Here is a 20,921-nt window from a genome sequence, read left to right as displayed (position 1 = left end):
TGCTTGCTTTTTTTCTGCACAATCATATAATCCTATGTGTTTGGTCTTTGAGTACTACATGTGTATTTTTCAGACAATTAGTTTTGAGCAATAAAGTTTGATATTATAAAATGCTCCAGTGTGATCAGTATTACAATAGCTTAAGCATATTTAGAAAAAGAAACTTATTCCCTTGATTACTCTAGGTATTTTTAAATAGAAATTAAAACAGTACAGGCTCATTGGTTATGGAAGTATTTAATCACTTTTTTGGTAAGGAATTGAATATTTACATGGGTAGACATCACCTGGAATTAAACTGAATTAAAACTTTTTCTTGAATTGTAATAGTTTCTGGAAAGTGTCTCTCGGAGTTAAGTAGATTCCCCCTCGTCGGGTGCAGGATCCGCCTGGCTCACAGCGGTGGATGTGCTGGTGCCATCCGAGCACTCGGAGTCAGGTCCGGCTGTTGTGACGTGAGCAGCATCAGGCGTTGCTCCAGCAGAACTCCCGTTTGTGCAGTCGAGCCTCTCAAAGAGGATCAGTAACTCACAGTGCCGGGTCTGAGGGAACAGATCCACGGCCAGCGCTTTGACGGGACGGAACGAGGCTCCTTTGACTCTGTTGGAAGGGGCCCGGCAAAGACTTGATGGGAAAGGGAAAGAAAGGGGAGGAAGAACTATATGAACGTGTCAGTACACTGTTCATCACTGCTGCTCTTCTAAGAAAGGCTTTTCTTCTTCCCCAGGCCTCAATTCTGTGATAGAGTTATTCATCACCCCTAATATTTCTATTGCTACTTCTTGCTCAATAGAGCTCCACGCTTGCTGTGTAGCAGCTGTCAGCTGTTCCTGGTGCAACGTAAACCTCAATGAATATGGCTTAAAAATCCAGTGACGGTTCCCCTCCCCAAGAAGCATGTATTTTTCCTCTTACCACATTTACTTAGTCAAATTAATGCAAGAAATACTCACTCCACAAAGTTATTCATTGCAGCTCTGGGATTGCAGGATACATAGATCAGCTTCTTCAGATGCTCAGCTCTTCTAATGGCAAGAATCACCTTGGAATCTAGATGATCAAAACCAAGACAGCTGTTTACCAGTTCTGTGTGGAACAGACTGGCACCAGAATTCCAGGTTATACTCCAGCACAAACAAAACTGCTGCAACACCCACTTGCTTCAAGCTATACCTGAAGCCTCCCACTTCATTTATTCCATTGGTGTTAAGCTTTACCACCAAACCCCAATTAGCAGAACAGGCTTAAGAGAAGGTACTCACGCAGTCCGGCTCGTGGCGGATCTACAATAGTAATCAGGTTCTGAGGAGCTAATACGTTAATTAGGGAAGGAACAATATCTTCAGCCTTCCCACAATGAAATTCAATATTACTCAGTTCTATAAAAAAATTAAAAGACATTACCAGAGCACTTATCTAGTCAAAGCACCTTGCAGTACACTCAAGTTGGATATTAAATTCCAGTGCCTTAGAAACTACACGTTGTTTGGTCTACCCAGACATCAGTGTAACTTAAACAATCACTGGTACTTCAGATCATTTAAACAACAGTAACTTGAGCATCTTCCATTATCCGGACTAAAGCACAACCTCACAAAAAATAGTTACTGTTAACATTTTATCTATAAAGGTAACTGTGGCTTCAGCTCATTTTTCCGCTGAAGTTTTATTTTTGGAGAAAAAAAGCAGCGAGCTGTTAGGTAACAGGAAAATAGATTAACGTGGTGTTTGTTCTCAAGAGTAAATCTTCAAAATGGACAAGATTACTATCAACAACATGGAATTCCAAGCTGCTTAGATAATGTAAATAGAAACAACTAAACAAAGATATTTGCATTTTAGCTGAACTAACCGTTAATCTGGGCGTTCACTTTGGCATCCTGCACAGCTTCTTGGCAGAGTTCAATTCCAATCACTTTCTTTACTTTCTATAGAATCAAGGGAAAAAGATCTGTCTGTGGTACGTAAATGTGAATTTAACCGTTATTCGTATCATCAGTAATTAATTACTATATGTGAACGCTGACTAGTAGCTGGTCAGAGAAGGGCTGAGAAGGGACCTGTGCTAATGAAGAGGGACATGTAGAGGCAAATTGTGGGATGAACACCATTTATCCCAACCTGTACGTGACAGGCTCCAGTCAGGCTGGCATGTTCCTTTTTTGGGGGGGCCAGACTTCCTTATATGCTGCAGCAAGCTCCGCTCTAAAAATTACACAAGAGACATGAGTGGATAGATTCTAGTAAATTTTGGCTCTCCTATAGAACTACTGCCTCTTTTGACTGAATTAGTTTCAAAATAGTTCACGCTTCTCAACGCAAGGGTGAGCTTTCACGATGATTTGGTAAAACAGCTGCAGGCAGTTTAATTAGAAATTAAGTTTAAAAAAATAAGACTTAATGTGTTTAATTTCAAGTACACCAACTATTTTCTTTCATTGTAAGCACAACTAAAGATCTGCATCTGTTAGATTATATCCAGGAAGAGAAGTTACCTTTGCCAAAGAAATCCCAATAGTTCCTGTACCACAGCAGATGTCGAGCACGGTGCTCTCTGGGCTCAGCTGCGCCCACTCCCCAATGGCCGTGTACAGAACTTCGGCAGCTTGTGTGTTCACCTGTGAAATGACGTGTCAAATAGGTCTATTTCTTCATAAATACTAAATGTGTTTTAATGAGTCTTAGGAAAAATGTTTTCTTTTTCTTGTTTCCAAGAAACAAGTCAACTCCACATATAAGTTAAAGTTGCATATAAGTCACCTAGACCAGCACGTGTTAAGACATCATTCCATTGTTAAAGTCTCACTCAATTCTCTCTGAGAAATAATGTTTTATTATCTACGTTCTAGCGAAAACACAACTTGCTCTACAGTTTGGAAGCTAGAGGAGATAACAAATAAAATAATTAAGCAAAATGCTTGCTCAGGGTTTAAAGTGTCGGAAGGGAATGGAAGAAATAAATTTTGGAAAAACAAGCAAAAATTAGTACTACAAAGATTCCCAAACTACGTATTACATATCGTGTCTACATAAAGGCTGCTGTTCAACAGGGGACAAATGATACTGAACTAGTAAAAGGAAATAAAGTTGTCTTCAACATGCCCTTGGCAAGTTTACACTCGTTCACTGTTTTTACAGCCAAAGATAATACTTGAATCACAGTAAATACATAAAAGATTAAATCTCTAGGTATAGAATATCTTGTTACACAGTATTATCCAACCTTAAGGGTGTTAATGCAAATCCAGTTAAATTAGCAACTTCCTGTCATCCTTACCTGAAAAAATGCATGAGGAGAAATTCTAAATTTTAGGCCAAGAAGTTCTTCGTATATGTACTTATCACCAGCCACATGCTCCAAAGGCAAGTCTTCTAGATTGGGAGATTTCCTGGGGGTGCAGGGAGGGCAAGGCATGGGGAGACAGGATAAAAAGAAAAAAAACCCCAAATCATATGTTACCATTTTTACCAAAGCTGTAGTCATCTTAAAAATTGTAGTACTACATACAAAGCAGTGATCATTTTAATAGTGGGCCAACATTTATCATATCCTTTTAGAGACCATCTTCTTGGCCGTTTTTATTACTGTCAACAGTAGGACCTACTTTGTCTCTAGATGACAGTGTGAGCCTTGTGCTCTGTGGAAGACGATGGGGAGATGAAAAAAATCACATAAAATAGGGAAGAAAGGCAGAAGTTACTTGTTGATAATAATTAATATCTATCTCCTGCAGTAAACACTTCTACAGCTTGACAGGCAACTAGTAGTGAGTGGGTTCACCCATCGAAACCCCCCTGTCTTTATCCAGTGAACACTGCAGAACAGGAAATTTCAGGAGTCTCTTGTGAAAAAGGTAAATAACTTCAAATTAGTAAGGCTGCCGCTGCCTTTATGAAATAGACACAATGACGGTGTGGAAGTGCCACCTACTCTTCTGTTGCAAACACCAAAAATCCAGCTACCACCACAGCAAAGTCCCTCACCTTTGTCCTTCCTCCACAAAGTACAGAGATGTGACGCCGCTGCTCTTTCCCATCCCTTCTGTGAAGTATTTTGCCAGAGAGATTTTCAGGTCAGCTAGCTCTTCTTTTCTTAATTTCTAAAGGTTTCATTTGAAAAAAGGGAGTATAATAATCTTAGTGACTTAAAGATATGATTTACTGTATGCCTTCTGTAAGCATATTAATTGCTTATTTGCACGTATCACATAAACGACACCAAGTAATTATTCTATTTCTCTTCTGCATGCACTATTCATAAAATCAAATTGATATAATTTTAAAACTATGTGTCTGAGCTGCACGTTATAAATCAACTTGAATACCTGAGGATTAAAATAAACAATTGCCATAATGTGGCCATTCCTGCTGGTCCGGACTGTGAGCTGCTTCCAGTGACCTTCGTAGGTTTCTGGGCTGTAAACTGAGTAAGGAGTTGACCTGCAATTTCCAGAAGCTCAAGTTATTTAACAGAGAACGATTTTTATTACATAACATTCAATAGTTTATTGACACATAAGAAGTTCATTGTGCAAAGTGATGAAAAACGTTAGGTACAGAGGCGACACTGATCTGTCAAGAAAATAATGACTTGCACATCTGAATTAAGAAAAAAGAAAAAAAGAGACTGATGCACAGATCCTATCTCCTAGTGCAAAATAATCTGTCCCTACTTCTCACCATCCTCTTACCCATTTTAACCCATCCAAAATTATCAACAGGATATAGGCAGCTTCCCCACATTCAGAGAATGACACCTTCCACAATGCCTAAATTAGATTCTGTGCTTCATACCAAGTTCAAACTTTCCATCTTCATTATTCTTCTGAGGTTTCCATTTCCTTAAGAAACTACTCTTTTTTCTAAAAAGTATTGTTGCTTGCATTTACTGTTTTTTATTCCTTCTTGTAAGATGATTCTTGTCTTCATCCAAGGAAGCAATTGACCTTTGTTATTCAAATTCCTCTTTTAAAAAGCCTTTTTTCTGAGTATTTCTTTGCAATTTGCAGAAGAAGCTCTAAAATAACAGACACTTCTAATTGTGGACTTATACATCTCATTGCTTGCAATGAAGCTGTGTTCGTCTCACAACAGCTGAGCAAGAGCAAAATACCCAGTGATCCAGGCACAAGATGTAAACATGGAAGAATTGCTGAAAATTGAGACTGGTATATCTTAGATCTTAAAGCTCAGAACAAATACTAAGCTTTCGATAATATTTAATTTCATAAATATTTTTGAGTAAGATATCAAAACCTTTATGGATAACTCATTTTACTTATGCTCACCTTATGTAGTCTTGGAAAGCTTTTACTACCTTTTTGGCAATAGCAGGAATGTGAATAGTATCAAATGGCTCCACTACAGCACATGTACCACCCTTATATTTGCCAAGACGACAACCCACAGTTTTGTCTTCTTGATTTACACCAATCCCAATCAAGAACTCACATTTGTTGCGATATTCAGTCTAGATTTAAAATAAAGTTATGTAAGATATTTACACAGCACTTTTTTGTACATGCCAAGTTTCTCCTGAAACAGCCCTCAAATGGTCAAATGTATTTGCAAAGGGACACAGGACATTCAGTTCGTATGCAAGATATTAATGGATTTTGATGTATGAGAACTAACAGCAATAATTAAAACTATTAGTAAGTTTATTTATAGAGCAAAATATTCCCTCTGTTGAAGAATGTCTGTATCAGCCTGCAACACAAGCTTGTACGGGCAGCATATTAATTTAAAGTTAGAATATCCAGTTAATTGTAACTGTTCTTCTGCTTTCTGTAAATATTTACACACAGTATTTAAATGAAAGGCAGCGTCTGAAATTTATCATTCATTACAACAATAAGTCAAATACTCAGTTTGTCCACTGCCTCTTAAGACCAACTAATTGAACCCTAAGCTCATTAACCCCATTCCACACTTTACCTGGGATTACTTTACCTGTAATGGCGACGCTTTCACTCCCTCTACTGGGCAACACAATTTATTATACTTCTGCTTCTGCAGGAACAACCAAGGTAGTAAAGCTCTGTTGTTATTTCCTATTTCCCTGCCCAAATCAGAAATAAAAATTGTAAAGTAGGCATTTAGAAAAACTGAGGTTAACAGTTACATGAGAGGTATTTTTTTTTGTACAGGGCATAACAAAGTATCAGATTATCAGATCAAGATTATTTCTTCCAGATGAATTTTTAACAGGCAACCCCCCTCCAACTTTATAAGAGCTGTTATCTGAAAAGTAAGAGTTAACTATAGCTATAGAGGTCTGTACGAGATTTACCAATGTATCTGTGCATGAAAAGAATACCAATTTTATCTACATAAGTAAGGCAAGAGATAGCAGTGATATTTTGTTCTACAAAGACCAGACATAAAAATTTGAGAGGATTTTTGAAGGGAAACTCCTAATAGTAATTTACCATCTCTACAGACTGATTACCTCTTACACCATTTGACGATGCCATTTTTTATAAGGACACAAACATCCTTCTGCTTAGGCCTACGGAACAACAGACCTTAAAACAACACCCCTTCACTGAGCAATCTTTCAAGGCTGATCAAGAAGAACAATAGCAAGTTTTGTCAACTGGAACAGTTTTTAGGTCCCAGCATCGCAGATTATGGGTTTTTTTTTTTACTTTGTCAGGGGATTTGGGTTTTGACCCAGCTCTGACTTACTTTATTTTAGAGATAGCAATTTGCCCAGATTTAGCTATAACCCATAATGAGGTCAAGTCCTATAAACATTACAGTAGCTTTACAAACAGGAATTACTTTGTCAGCTTCTGCAGCACTTGCTCACATTCCTGCTTCTTCTGGGCCAGCTGCTCCTCATAGGGCAGGTTCCACAGCGGGGTCACCACGTCCGCTATCTGCTTGCTCAGGGGCTCCTCTGCGCTGGCTTTGGGGGGAGCCGGTCGCTTCACCTCTCCGTGCTCTGTCTCCTCTTCTTTCTTCCTTTTCTTTGCGATGGGGTCAGCCTTGGGCTTGGCGAGCCTGACGCTGAGGTGCCGGCTCTTCCACAGAGCCCCGTGCAGGACTCGCATGGCCTTGTCCCTCTCCTCCTCGCTCTTGAACGTCACGAACGCGAACGTCTGCTTCCCGAAAAGTTTGATCTTATGGGGGTTGAGCCCGTATTTGGCAAGGAACTTTTTCACATCGTTAAACCCGATGTACTTGGGAAGGTTTTGTATTTCTACTTTATAGATCTCGGAGGTGAACAAGTCCCCCTTGATGTATCCGTACACGTCGGCGCTCTCCGCGGGGTCACCCCCGGCCTTGCGCTCCGCTCCGGCCCCATCTGCAGCCCCCGGCACGGCAGCCCCGCCGGGCTCGGGCTGGCCCGGCCCGCTCGGCTCCGCCATGCGCCCGCCAGCCCCGCGGGCACGGCCGCGCTCAGCGGCGCCGCCGCCCCCTCCTCCGGGCCCCGGCCCGGCCCGCGTGGCCCCGCGTCCCCTCCGCCCCGCGCTGCCTCGTGCCGCGCTCCTGGGGGCGGGGCTGTGGCGTCACCGTTGCAATAGAACCTGGGGGGGGGGGGTAAGAAACGATTTTTTTTTTTGGATGTCTGCACCTCACTGCTCCCGTTCTTCGCGTACGGGGTCAGCTGCGACGCTTAAAAGTAATAATAACAGCGAGGAAAACATTACCGCCGTCCGTCACGCACGCGGGCGCCATCTTGGGTCGGGACGCGGGGTGGCCGCCGCCATGGCCGCGAGGGCTGATGGGAAGCGCCTTGGGAACGGGACGACAGAAAAAGGCTCGCCGGGGGCAGGACGCGGCCGGGATGGGTGGGGATCGGCGCCGCAGGCCGGCGCGGCCGGGGGTGGCGGGTGCTCGCTCCGGGCCCGGCCTCAACCTCAGTCCCAGCAGCCGCGACGCGCCGGGGGCGGGGCGGGAGCGCGGGGCTGAGGGAAAGTGGGTGTTTCCCATCGGGCCTTGCGGCAGCGGCGGCGCGGGCTGCGGGAATGAGGTAAAGGCGGGAGGGGCGGGGGCGCGCGGCAGGAAGCGCGGCGGGCAGGCGGCGAGCGCAGCGCAGCGAGCCCGGCCCCATGGCGGACACCAAGGTGAGGGCGGCGGGCGCGCCGCTGCGGGCCGAGGGGCTGGGTGCCGCGGCGGGAAGGGCTGGTGCTGAGGGGGGAAGGCGGGCGGGGGGAAATAGAGGAGGTAATGCAGGCCGGGGAGAGGGATCGGGGCGGGAGAGTAACGGGAACAGGTGGGGCGCAGAGGGCCTGAGGGCCTCTCGGGGTGGGGGGCGGCCCACGGGAGCCGGAGGGTTTAGGCGGGCGGGGGGACCTGAGGTCAGGCAAGGCCCGGGGCCGGGAAGGACGAGCTGAGGGCCTTGTGAGGGGCCGGCGGGGCCCCTCGTTCGCCTGGCTCCGCGGCCGTTTCCGGCGGCTCGGGCACGCGTGTCCCCGGGGCCTGTCCCTTGGCGGCGCCCAGCGGGGGAGGCCGAAGCGGCCCCGCTCCGCCCGGCCTGCGCCGGCCCTTCCCCAGAGTACCGACCCCTGAGCCTCCCGTGGGCGCCACGGCTTCGTCTGCGGCTCGGGCGCCTTGGAGTGAAGCCTCTCCCCGTTTCCCTCCTTTCTTCTCCTGTCCGTCCCCTCCCCCATACCCGCTGACTGAGCCCTTCGTGCCGCGGCCCGGCCAGAGGAGCAGCCCCACGTGCTTTATATCGCAGCAGGGCGGGATCTTATCGGGATAGCGGGATCTGCTTTTTCTCATATGTGGCTGTTGTGAATTATACGTTTCTTATGGTTTCTGTAATTAGCTGGTCAGGCACAAAACGGACGATGAATTACGATATGGGATGTGCTGCTTACTACTGGAGGAGACAACGTATAAAAGTTTGGCCGGTGTTTCTTTTCCTGTTTCTGGAAAACAGATGCGTCTTAATGTCTTTCTCACTTTTTTCTTTCGTATGGAAACACTAGGGACATAAAGCTAATGATAACTGGTGTGATGTTGTTAACATAACCAGAATTTATTTTGCCATTTTTCTTACCTAATTCCCCTACAGCCCTTTATTCTTGTCTCCTTTTTTAATTTTTTTTAACTGTTTACTAAAAATAGAGTGCATCATTTCATTTGCTTTATGCATGTGTGGTGCGTACCTGCTCTGTAAAAGATGTTCTAAACAGAGCCTGTAACAGTGGACTCTTTCATCTGTAAAGTGAAAAAAAATTAAATTTCTTAGATGCATAGGCTTTCTCTGCTATTCAAACAACAAAAAACCCCAAATCAATTCTCTTGACTTGAGGTAGCTGTTTGTGGTCTCGAACTTGCAGACAGATCTTCCTTCTGGGCTTCTCTAGAGAATACTTCTTAGCGGTGCATATGTATGAAGTATTATAGATGTTTATCATTTATTTGCTAGTCACAGCCTAAAAACAGTTCTTAAGCTTAATGAGTGCTATGGCAGATTCATAAAGAGCCAAATAGGAAGCTCTCCAAAGAATCTTAAATTAAAAAACAAACTAAAGTTATTTCATGAGTGTTTTAACTGCTTCGAAAATACCTTTGATTGTGGTGATTCTAATGCAGAAGACTAGAATAGCGAACTTCTGGATGTCGTGTGTCTTTTAAGCTGGGATAGGTGTTTGCTTTGGTGGAGTGGTTATTTTCTTTTTTCCTGTTAATGATAGGTCACTAGCCACTAAGAAATAGTCCTTTAGTAGCATAAAACACATTATATAGAAAAAGTAGTTAAAGAAATTATTTTTCCATAACCAAGAGCCGTTTGTTTTCAGCTATAATAAATTTTCTTGAAAGGTATTTCAGTTACTAAAATCTAATTGCTGAACAGCCGTAACTTTTCATTTTAAACGTAGATATGGGTACTTCAGATTTTAAGTATATAGCACATTCTGTGGGTTTATTTTTTTTTTTTTTTTCCTCTCCAGGAAACACATGAGGAGCTTGATACTTCTACTGAAAATGCAGATGATTCTAACCACGATCCTCAGTTTGAGCCCATAGTTTCACTTCCTGAGCAAGAAATAAAAACTCTGGAAGAGGATGAGGAAGAACTCTTTAAGATGTAAGTACAGTATTTCTGTATATTATCTAACTGTTTATCAGGGTTAAACTTGAATATGTTCATAAAAAGCTAGGTAACCTGTTAGGAAGCTCTGTGTATGAAGTGGTCATCTACGTTGGTTGGTATTTACTGTGGTGGCAGAGATGGAGTGGGAGGATGATTGATAATAATGCCCCAAGAAACTCTGAAGTCTGGAACAATAGAAGGGAGCTGGTATTATGAATCTGGCTCTAGTACTGTTTAGCCTAGAAGAAAACATTCAAGTGGATTGTAGTTAGAGGTTTGAAACTATGTGATATACTGAACTGATAAAAGCCATAGATGCAGTACAATATTGGGGCATTTCTGGCAGTACCTTTCTGTTGTCTTAAACATAGTTTTATCCTTAGGTAGAGCTTACTGTACAGTTGCAATAGCTTGCCTAAGATGTATGATCTGCCTGAAGAAACATGTAGGCTAAAAGCTTAAGAAGTGTTTTGAATTTGATCCACGATGTGTTTGCTTTAAATAGGTTTTAGAAATACTGGTTTTAGTTAATTGCAGAAGGGTATTGTTCATCTGGAAAAGATACTTCAGTTCTTATACACATTCTGGTAAAAACTGAAGTGACTGTCAGTTTCTGACAAGTAGGGAGGTGATATCTCTGACCATGAGGCATGTGCGATGGGCAGTATCAGATGGAAAGAAGAAATTATTTTATTTTAAAAGCTGGTGAGGGAGGAAGGGGATAGTAATGTAAGTTCCAGTGCTCTGTCTTTAAAGGGGTGCAGGAGGAAAGGAATCCTTTTTTTGAATGTCAGTTGCTCTGATAGCTAAACTTGGAGGAATCACCTACTGAATGCCAGCTGACTTAGAAAGAAGGACTCGCTTTGGACCAAAGTAGTTGGTCTGCATCAGAGCATCTGTTAGAGTAGCTTGCTCCAACATCTGACACACTCTCTTGAAGAGCGTGGCTTATTACAAGTCCCTATGCATTGCTCTTTTATTCAAGAGAATGTTTTTACATAACTCTTGTCGTGTGAGCCGATACTTCCTTTCCTATAGCAATGTCTTAAACTCCTCAGCAGCAGAGCTCAGACTGTCTCTTGGGTCAGTTTTGACTAATGTCCCAAACTACTCCTGTTTCTCTTTTGGCACACTGGCACCTTGGAAGAGTAAACAGTGATGTTCTGAAGCAGGTATGTTGCACTGCAGTGCAGCACTAAGCTTTCTTTGTTCCCGATTTAAAAATACCCAGAGCTACCTTTTTAGAGTTAAAAGGAAATGAGTGGCTTTAGAGGATGAAGCACTTTGTTGGTCAAACGCTGGGTTTGGGATTACACAAGAGTATTTACTTAGCCTCAAGCTGCTCTGTTTCTTGAATTAATAAATACTGCAGATTAGATGTAGCTGTTGCATTCATAATATGTATAAAAACTCTAGCTAGGAGAAAACCTGTTAATTAGCTACCTTAATTAAAAGGTTGTCTAGACCAATTATGTTTATCATCCCCTAAAAGTTTGTACAGAATCTGTTGAATTTTTAGTATAGCTATTACATAATTCCTAATTGTTATTAAATTCAAATTTATCACATGAGTTTCTAAATTTGTATGCTGAGGTAGAACAGGGAACCTTACAAAAGGAATTGTTTACTTCTTTGTGTGTGGCTTTTAAAATAAACAACTGCACTGCTCAATTGAGTATGCTGTTCTCACAAATGTTTCTACATGCAGGCTGACTTCTTAAATTTTCTCTTCTTTAAGGCGAGCAAAGCTATTCCGGTTTGCATCTGAGAATGAACTTCCAGAATGGAAAGAACGAGGAACTGGTGATGTGAAACTCCTGAAACACAAGGAGAAGGGAACAATTCGCCTCCTCATGAGGAGGGATAAAACCCTAAAAATCTGTGCAAACCATTATAGTATGTTATACATTGCTATACTTCTTATTTTTGTTTTTAAAAAATAAGCTTGTAGAAGTCTACGTTGTAGACTAAGAGCTCTGTGGGTTTTTAGCAGCAGCTAGAGAATTGCTGTATGTCTTTAAACAGGCATCAAATTCATATTAGACTGCAAATGTAGTTGTTCCTCTGCCCACAAGGCTACAAGCATCGAAACCATGAGTGCTTATTTTATTAATGGAAAGAAGCTGTAGTTGGTTTTAGAGATTGCCTGCAAGGCTGAGTCTTAAAATTATATTTTTTTTCTTTAGACTCTGATAGTGTTCTAAAGATATCTTAAAATTTAGTTAGGATAGACAGACATTGTGATTGCTGCCAATGTGTGTGTGGGGGCAATTAATAGAGTGTAGAAAATGTAGGCCTTAATACTGTTTAGAATATGAAATTAATGTATGCTGACTTGTTTTCGTAAAAGAACGATAAATAAGCAACCATGTAATTTACTACTTTGAGCTAAATGTCTGAATTAGTAGACCCAATTGCTTAACCGTCAGAAAATGGATGCAGAGGTACTTAACTAATCTGTGGCTGCCTTTCTCTGCTTGTGATATAAACTGAAATGAACGTGGTATATTCAGCAAACTCATTCAAAAAGAATGTGCATTGAGAGCTGATGAAGCAGGAGAGGTTTGTTCCTTTGATCCTCTTTGAATAAAAATAACCGTGAAAGGGCAAGACAGACTTGAAAGTCAATATAACTAGTAACAAGTAGACTGATTTGATAATAATTTGTTATTTGTTTGCTTTGGCAATACTCAGGTTTTTATATGAAGAGTATATAGTATTCTGTGGAGTTTAACTATGTTTGAATAACTTGAATTAACTTTTTTGAAGTAGCTTAATACAAATCTGAAGCCAGAAGCAATAATGCTTTTCTTTGGGTAAATCTTTTCAGAAAGTCAGACTACTCAGAGGGCACAGGTTGTTCCTGTTTAGTAAATGAAATGGCAAATACGAAAGCAGTGTAGTTTTCGACTAATAAGAATAAACCTTTTGTTTAGGAAAATAACTGTTGCACATATGCAGAACAGAGTTGATAAACTTATAGTGCTCATGTTGAAAGTTTTTTTTCTAAAAAACCTGTTTTCAGCGTAGATTTCTTTATTGAATTTGTGCTGACTCACAGGGAGACAAAAGGACTCTCTTCATTTCTTGAAATATTAAATGAAACAAAATGTAATTTGATATCTAAATTTTTAAAATGCAAGCGAGTAGGCTCTTCAGATTTGTCCTGAACTAAATAAAGGACTCAGAGGTTGGGGAGAAAAAAAAAACCTGGCCTGAACTTTGCATGTGTGCAATGTAGAAGGTCCTAGAGTAGTGTGAGAAGTAACATTCCAACTCCTTCCATCAGTCAGGTGAAGTAATTATAGTGTCTTGGAGGGAAAGGGCTCCATTTACTGGGAAGGAACAAATGGATTGAAAATATGCTGTGCACATCTTGCAGCACTGCAGAATTGTGTAATACCTTGTAGTAGAGCTTTAAACCGATGGGAGAGAAATGAACCTGATTTGATGCGTGATTGTAGGAATAACTTTTTTTTAAGTCTTTTTTTGTAGTGTGTAGTACTTTCAGTGTGCAAAAGAAAAATGAATGCTGTTTGTCTGGGTGTCTTTTCCTTCTAAACTATTTGACTGTTGTTCAGAGTTGTACTTAATGATGTCATCTCTTTTAGTATCACAGTCATCTGCTTTAAACAAGAATTGAATCAAACTCTGTCTTCACAATAGAGAATCTTTTATACAGTAATGATCTTGCATTGTTTTATTTGAGGACATAGGAAAAATATATATGGGCACCATTGTTTTCTCCAAAAGTAATTCTGTATAAAGTGCTTTACATAACATCACAGTCAGTTGTTAATAAGATTTATGGAGGCTGATGTGGGAAACATTTACTGTTGTGCTGTGTACATATTACAATGCTTTCTTTTCAGTCACACCTTTAATGGAGCTGAGGCCTAATGCTGGGAGCGACCGGGCGTGGGTTTGGAACACACATGCTGACTTCGCAGATGAAAGCCCCAAGCCTGAACTTCTGGCAATCCGATTTTTAAATGCAGAAAGTGAGTAGACTAGCACTGAGCTTCTGTTGATGGTATACTGTTACGTTATGCTGTATGTCTCAACACTACTGTAAACCACTACTGTAGATATACAGTATCTTACCACTACATGGTAGTGTTAGCTAATTACTGCTTTAATTGAGAGAAGTCAGTTAATCACTTTTTTTACCATATATGTTAACACTGTAATAATTTGGTCTCCAGTAATATTTATAGAGCTTTCTGCCCTAGGCACTTAACTTAAGCCATTTCATGCAAGTGTAATGCCAATTAGAATAAAAGCAATAATACTGTGGAGTGGAGATTAATATATGCAGCTTTCATTGATCTCAGATGCTCAGTTGTAGTTAAGATGACATTTTTGCATTAGAAGCAAGAAAATATTGACCTGAGATTTCTGGTACATCTGCATTAACAGAACGTAACTCCTCCGTGAAAAGTGCTTGTCCAGCCCAACTATCCCACTAGTTGGCAGGTTTTTCTGGAGTGACTACATTGACACAAGAACAGAAATTAGATCTGTAATTACATATGGATCAGCTAGTGGGGCTGAATGACAGTGTAGCTTTCTCAGCTCCTTGGGATTAAATCAAAGTAGTGGGGGGCTGTATATTTTAAAACTAGATTGATTTACCCACATGTGTGAAAAACTTGGTATATCTTGCTTGATTCCTTTTCCTGAAGTCTCCCAACATCACAGTGTTTGCTGAATCTTTCTGATCCACCTGCTTAGTGCTTGCTTCTTTCTTAAATATGAAATTAAAGGGTTTTGCTAGCTATTTGCTCATCATTGAAAAGTCTTTCCCTCTTTCTGGTAGAGGTTGTTCAGCTTATTGAGTGTTTTCTCTTGAGGGGGTAGTCCTCTTTGCCTCTTTACCATTGGCAATACTGACTAAGCAGGTGACAGGAGAACAGACCTAAGTATGTCCTTCAAGTATCTTTCCTTTTTGAGAGGCTCGGGAAGAAATCAGTACAAACACTATCTGGACTAGTTTCATAGTGGCTTCTGAATTCCTGTGGGGCAACAGTGACCTCATGTGGTCAGTCAGACCAAGTTGGCACACAAAATGACTGATGTATAGTTCTGGTGTTAGAAAGTACCTTGCCTGAGCTGCTTTTGTGTCCTGCTGCTTGTATTCCTTGTGTAGAAGCATGATTGTAACTTGATCAACAGCTTGGAATGACTGTTAGACCAAAACAGGAAGGTTATGCTGCCTTAGCTGTTGTCAGGAATGGCTGGAGTCCAGGCCTTTGGGTACTGAATCAGAAAGCTGTACTGATGAAACAGACTTTATCTTCCATTCTTGATGCTAAGGACTCTAAGTTATGGTAAGGATGTGGAGGTCTCTTAGGGCATAATGCAGGTGACAAGGGTAGTAGTTCAAAGCTCGTCTTCAGTCTTTTGCGCACAGTCAAATTAGCAGTCTCTGATATCGTACTCTTCTTCCTGTAGGCCAGGGACAGCTGAGAGTTGCAATAACTACAAAACAGCTCCTCTGGCCTTATGTTTTAAATATTTTGCAAAATAAGCTGCTTTAATAGACTTACTAAAGAAAATAAACTGCTTCTGCACAAAGATGTGGTTCAAGAATTTTGCATAGTATCTTGTATGATTTTAAACTAGATTAATTCATAAGTGCCTGGAAGTTTCGTTTACACACAACTTCTCGGGCATCTTTCCTCAAAATTGGAAGTATTGAATGTTGCAAGGAAGTGAAACTAATAAAATATTCTATCTTTATTGAAACAGATGCACAGAAATTCAAGGCAAAATTTGAAGAATGCAGGAATGAAGTAGACAAGAGAGCAAAGAAAGGTAAGGTTAAAACTCTGCAGTACTGTGCCACTTCTAGCTGTTTGAGTGGTTATAGCCCCCTGAGTATTGTTGCGTTTTAGCAGACTCACTCTGTCCTGAACTGCAGTCTTCAGTTCTGGTGCTTTTTCTGTCTGCGAGAGTAATAGTTCACAGGAGTGACAATTGCCTTCTTTCTTGTAGAAGGCTGTTACTATTGCTGTTGGGACACTGCTTTTTTGGAAAGACTACTAAGGAAGCATTTCTGATTTACAGTACACAAATGAACTGTGAACACTGCAACCACAGTGGTATTCCTCTTCTAGTTCCTCTTTGTAAATTCTACAGATATATAGTCATGCAAGTAGAGTACTTAATTTTTACAGTTGTTAATGCGTATGAAGTTGTAGCATTTCTTCACAGGTGTCTTTTAAATTAATAGATTAATGCACCACCTCATAGAATTACTTATGTGACAAGTTTTCTCACCATGTAAAATAAACACTTCCATCTTTCTAAAGTATGGATTACCAGTGGTCTGTAGTCAGTGCTCTTCAAGATTATTTAGATCAGAATTTTTAAGTCTTAAGAACTTCCTATTCTCCAGTTTCAAACTGGGCAAATGTGACTTTTGGTTAAGATAAGCAAGAAGCTGGGGACTTGAGACATTTGGCTGGACAATGTACAGGGTCTATTACTGATAGCAGCGAAGCTGACCAAATGTTATGTGTTTTTCAGTGATTACAATTAGGCCCTCATTTAGTGATTAAAATGTGCAAATGGTATTTCTTGGATTTTGACATCTAAGGTAATTACCAAAGGAAAAGAAATTGAATTAATCACTCCAGTGCTCAGTGGAGAATTGTTCTTTTCTACTTTTTCTACTTTTGTTCTTATTCTAAATACCAGCTGTATTTCCCCACCCCCCTCACTCTCCACTTCTTTCCCCTGTAACAGGAAAATCCATTACTGCCTGTATGTAACTCTTTTCCTAATCAATCTTTTAGCAGGCACAGACAAAAATGATAGTGCTGATAAAGTTGCTGAAAAACTAGAAGAGCTTTCTGTAAAGGAAGAGAGCAAAGAATCTGAGAAGAAAGAGACCAAGGAAAAAAATGAAGAAAAGCAATAAGTCATCCTGGGCCTTGCAGTTTTTCCTTTACTTTTATCTTTCTTTTTCTTTTTTTTTCTTTTTTTTTTTAATTTTTACAAGGGACTTTATAAGGAACTGAATTCAACGTTCAGGTTGTTTTTTCTAAACTTCCACCCTTTTGAAGATGTCTTCAGAAAATCCATTCCCCAGTCATGAAAATGTACTGTGCTAACTTTCTTTTCCATAGTGGAAACACTTATTTATAGTCATCCAAAAGAGTGAATAAAGCAAACTTGAAAACAGCATCAGAGGACAGAACTGAGTTTTCTATGTGCTTTAAAAGCTTATGAATACACTTGTTTCATTGGGTGTTGAGATACATATCATCATACCTGTGGATTAACTAGGCTGACAGACGTTACCATCAGGGAAGATTGTGATTACATACATGTTTCTTATATGGCTTCTCAAACTGTAATACAACAGATGTTTCACATTTTTTCTGCTGTGTGTTCCTAAGCAGAGAATGTGCCTGCGATTCTTGAAATGCAGCAGACTTCTGGAATCAGGCGATAGAGCATTCCTGCCACGCTGTTAATGCTGTTCCATCAGACAGTGACAATAAAGGTGGGGGAGAAAAGGTATTATGTGAGACTTTAGATGCATTTTCCTCTTAGACAACAAAATCCCTGCCCCCCACCCAATTTGTGAATATTACAAACATTTGACTCTAGCACCAAGTTGTTGCTGTGGTTCCAGATCTTCCATACTGACTGAGGGCAGTAGCGGCCTCTTGTACTAAGGTGTATGCAAAGGAACTTAACTGCTTGAGTACCTTACTATGAGATTCCCCGTGTCAGCATATCATGAAAGTTGTACTCTAACATTTATAGGTTGTGGGTGTTTTTCAGTACTTAGGAGCTTTCATTGTTTTTCCCAATTGGAGGGGGTTTGAATTTTTCAGATGCACGGAGGGCTGCTCTCCTTGGAGAGTGGGAGTCTGATATTTGCTTTGGAACAGTTAGTGATGTTGTACCCACTTGAGGAGTGCTCTCCTTGCCAGAATGGGCAAATTGATCAGGTCTCTTCCCTGCAAATGTGTTTTCTTCATCTGGTTTTAAGTTAGTGCTAGAGAGTCGGAAAATAAACTATAGTAGGCAATAAAATCCACATGATTTTTAAGTGTGATAGATTAATTGAATTTCATGGTTAACCACTAACATGGGGATAGTGTTAAGATGGAGTTGTATAATACTGTTTCCAAAATAATTATGACAACTGGACGGAAGTTGCTAAACTTTAAGACTGTATGATGCTAGTATTGGATAGCAAGACCTCTCTTATCTTCATAAAGAGGCTCTGTAGGTAGGTCAGACTGCAGTCTACCTGAGGAGAAAATACATATTTTAAAAATCTTGTATTTCTACTTAGCACTGCCTTTCGATGCTACAATGAATGAGTCTTAAATCTGGAACTGTAATTAAGGTACTCCAAACAAAGTAATTCCTTTGGTGGTGTGCATGTTCCCCTTCAAGTACAGCAGATATCGGAAGTCTGTTAATTAACAAAGATGGTTGAAAGGCAAAATAAAATGCTCTTTAGTGTTTCTAGTTTGGAAATAACAAGACAAAGCTATTCTGAAGTACTTCACATTTGAATGTAAAAGCCAAATCTTTATCCGTGAGTCACTTGTAAATTCTCTGATAATGTCAAACAGTGTGTCTCAATTGGTAGAAATTACATTTAAAAATTCAAAATAAATTTAAATTTTCATTTAAAGTATTTGCTTTTTATTTGAAGAATTCTAAGTGGGAATGCATTTTTAGCCTGCAGGGGCAAAGTGACGAAGGCAGCAAAATGAGCGAGTTTGATTTTTCCTGTCAAACATGATACAGAAGAGGGGAGGAAATGCTTGAATTACTTAATTTGTCTTAATCTTAGATATTGACAAGTCCTGCTTAATTTTATTACCTTCTCTTCTCCTCTTTACTTATTCATGCATGCTTAAATGATTTCAAGACTTTTCCACCCCTGTTTAGGTTAATTGATCCATGTTTACCATTCACGGATTCCAACCATCCTTAATGCATGTCTGCAATCTCAAAGAGCCAAGTTATCAGGGGCCACTAAGAAAAATAATTTCTCTGAATAGCGTTTGGCTTGAAGAAAGTCTTAGTCTTCTAAACTGAAAGATTATTAGGCAGTGTCACCTTAGAAGCCATAGGTGAAATGTTCTACACATTAAAAAGCAGTAAGTATTTTAAAAATTCAGTTAAATAAGGCTTTTCTGGTGTAAGTTATTCTAATAGTAAGCTTTTCTATATGTAACATAGACTACCAAGAAATGTCTTACTGTGTATTGAGTATTCTAGAGTTCTAGCTGATGTTGTTTTTTCTTGTCGCCCCTACCCAGGTCTCCAGGTGTTCACGCTTTCCTTTCACACCATCCTTGCCATTAACAAGGTTATTGAGATGACAGAGCCTGACTTGTCAGATAATAGAGAATCTTAAAATAATAACTTGGCTCAAAAACGGAAGTAGTCCTTTGACAAAATAGTCCTTCCTGAATTTGTGGGCAACTACTAAAATACGTCAGTTGCCTTGTACTTGTTTCTGACATGGCAATAACTTCAGTGTGATTTAAACATCTGAACCTGTTTGAAGGTATTGCATAGAGAGAAAATTTTAAAAAGGCAGAAACTTTTCTAATGCATTTTTCAGACACAGTACAGAAATGGATTGAATCTTTAATTTGTGTACTTCACAGGGGTGTGTTGATATTTGTCTCTAGAATTCTAGAGACAATTAAGATTCTAGGCGGTTTTCACACCTGTAGTTGAACAGTGGCTGCTTTCCTTTGTAGTCCTTGTGAGGCAAGGTGACTCCTGGCATGTTTAAACTGGAGGCTAAAATGATGGGATTACAGTTAATGCATCTGGCTAGAGATTAAACTCTTTTTAAGCACTTCTCACTTCAGTAACAGTGTTGAGAATATGGCTGAATCTTACAGCAGGTGCAAGTGAAGTTTTTAAAGATGTTTTAATTCATTTTCAGTAATAAATGGAAACTTCAATAGGATTAGTAAGGCATTGTCAGGTGCTAAAGTCTGCAATTTGTACGAATTCTGCTTTGATTGCAGAAAGATGCTGTATAGCCAGGCTTAATAACCCAGCCTTTCTTGGTACTGATGGTTTTGTGTGCATAAAACTGGATGGGCGAGTGTCTGAGGACACCTGAATGATGAATTTAACTTAGAGATAGTTAAATTTTGACCATCAAAATCATATCTTCTTAACAGATAGTTAAGGTCTTAAAAAATAGATTTTTTTTTCATAAAAATGAATTCAAAATAATTATCTCTAAATACCATGTTAATGATTTTGAAAGCTACACTAATAGTTTGGGTTTTTTCTCCAGGAGTAAGCTTGTGTAAGTAATACTAAATGTTCATAAATTGCAGTCACCCAATTTGCAGTATTTTAACACTGTAAATGATCATTTTTTTTTTTCCTGTGTAATAAGGTAGCTTGTATCAAACACAAGTTCTCTGTGATACCAAGAACTCAGAAGATGAAGTCTCATCTCAACTCTATGCAGACATGAGAATGTTCTGAATCTTTGTTTGATGCAACATGCTCAAGAAATTACTGTATATAAAGGGCAAAAATTCGAATAGTTCTTCCGATTCTGTTACTGAATATCTTGGATCTTGTTTAATTTAAACATTTGAAGGATTGAGTTGAAGGGATTAATTTGTACATACACCTTCATGATGGCAAGAACTGCGGCAGGGTGCACAGGCAGAGGAGGGTGGAGGTTTGCAGCTGTACCTTCTCTTTTCTCACCTGGTGTCAGCGTAGATGTGTGGCCAGGTATTTGGTTCAGAAAGCAGCCGCAGCCTGAGCAGCACTTCCCTGCCTGCGAAGGAGCATCTGCAGCCCAGACCAACTGTAGCAGTTGGGAGTGTGGATTTCCCAGCTG

The 20,921-nt window shown here is 40.3% G+C and overlaps 2 protein-coding genes and 1 non-coding gene across 6 annotated transcripts; 2 read left to right on the top strand and 1 right to left on the bottom strand.

Annotated features, from left to right (window-relative positions):
* Nucleotides 1-228: 228 nt before the first annotated feature.
* TRMT2A (tRNA methyltransferase 2 homolog A) lies at nucleotides 229-7,376 on the bottom strand. Of its 3 annotated transcripts, none has more exons than XM_065646028.1 (11): nucleotides 6,787-7,376; nucleotides 5,953-6,061; nucleotides 5,289-5,470; nucleotides 4,326-4,440; nucleotides 3,985-4,100; nucleotides 3,278-3,389; nucleotides 2,496-2,618; nucleotides 1,853-1,928; nucleotides 1,263-1,379; nucleotides 954-1,050; nucleotides 229-624 (listed from the first exon to the last, which is right to left on the bottom strand). In XM_065646028.1, the coding sequence occupies exons 1-11, from the start codon at nucleotides 7,374-7,376 to the stop codon at nucleotides 354-356; spliced, it is 1,908 nt and encodes a 635-aa protein (XP_065502100.1). In that variant the 3' UTR covers nucleotides 229-353. The 3 variants fall into 3 exon arrangements, with proteins under 3 accessions (XP_065502100.1, XP_065502101.1, XP_065502102.1); XM_065646029.1 differs by having other exon boundaries at nucleotides 229-600; XM_065646030.1 differs by lacking the exon at nucleotides 1,263-1,379.
* RANBP1 (RAN binding protein 1) lies at nucleotides 7,375-18,654 on the top strand. 2 transcript variants are annotated; one of them, XM_065646032.1, is made up of 6 exons: nucleotides 7,375-7,548; nucleotides 9,912-10,048; nucleotides 11,793-11,950; nucleotides 13,927-14,055; nucleotides 15,806-15,871; nucleotides 16,855-18,654. In XM_065646032.1, the coding sequence occupies exons 1-6, from the start codon at nucleotides 7,375-7,377 to the stop codon at nucleotides 16,977-16,979; spliced, it is 789 nt and encodes a 262-aa protein (XP_065502104.1). In that variant the 3' UTR covers nucleotides 16,980-18,654. The 2 variants fall into 2 exon arrangements, with proteins under 2 accessions (XP_065502104.1, XP_065502103.1); XM_065646031.1 differs by lacking the exon at nucleotides 7,375-7,548 and adding an exon at nucleotides 7,962-8,075.
* On the top strand, nucleotides 15,951-16,083 carry LOC135995470 (small nucleolar RNA SNORA77). Its single transcript, XR_010607123.1, has one exon. It is a non-coding gene; the product is annotated as a small nucleolar RNA SNORA77 (small nucleolar RNA).
* Nucleotides 18,655-20,921: the final 2,267 nt, after the last annotated feature.

The sequence above is a fragment of the Caloenas nicobarica genome, chromosome 16 (genome assembly GCF_036013445.1).
Source record: "Caloenas nicobarica isolate bCalNic1 chromosome 16, bCalNic1.hap1, whole genome shotgun sequence".
Classification (NCBI taxonomy): domain Eukaryota; kingdom Metazoa; phylum Chordata; class Aves; order Columbiformes; family Columbidae; genus Caloenas; species Caloenas nicobarica.
The sequence above is the reverse complement of the archived record's forward strand: the minus strand, read 5'-3'. Positions and strand labels throughout refer to the sequence as shown.

Excerpts from the sequence above, each read along its gene's own strand:
- RANBP1 (XM_065646032.1), top strand. The coding sequence starts at position 7,375 with ATGCGCCCGCCAGCCCCGCGGGCACGGCCGCGCTCAGCGGCGCCGCCG. Across the intron at positions 10,049-11,792 it reads GAGGAAGAACTCTTTAAGAT|GCGAGCAAAGCTATTCCGGT; the intron begins GTAAGTACAGTA and ends CTCTTCTTTAAG. Across the intron at positions 11,951-13,926 it reads AATCTGTGCAAACCATTATA|TCACACCTTTAATGGAGCTG; the intron begins GTATGTTATACA and ends CTTTCTTTTCAG.
- TRMT2A (XM_065646028.1), bottom strand. The coding sequence starts at position 7,376 with ATGGCGGAGCCGAGCGGGCCGGGCCAGCCCGAGCCCGGCGGGGCTGCC. Across the intron at positions 6,062-6,786 it reads GTGCTGCAGAAGCTGACAAA|GGAAATAGGAAATAACAACA; the intron begins GTAATTCCTGTT and ends TGATTTGGGCAG. Across the intron at positions 1,051-1,262 it reads TCCGCCACGAGCCGGACTGC|ATTCCAAGGTGATTCTTGCC; the intron begins GTGAGTACCTTC and ends TTGATCATCTAG.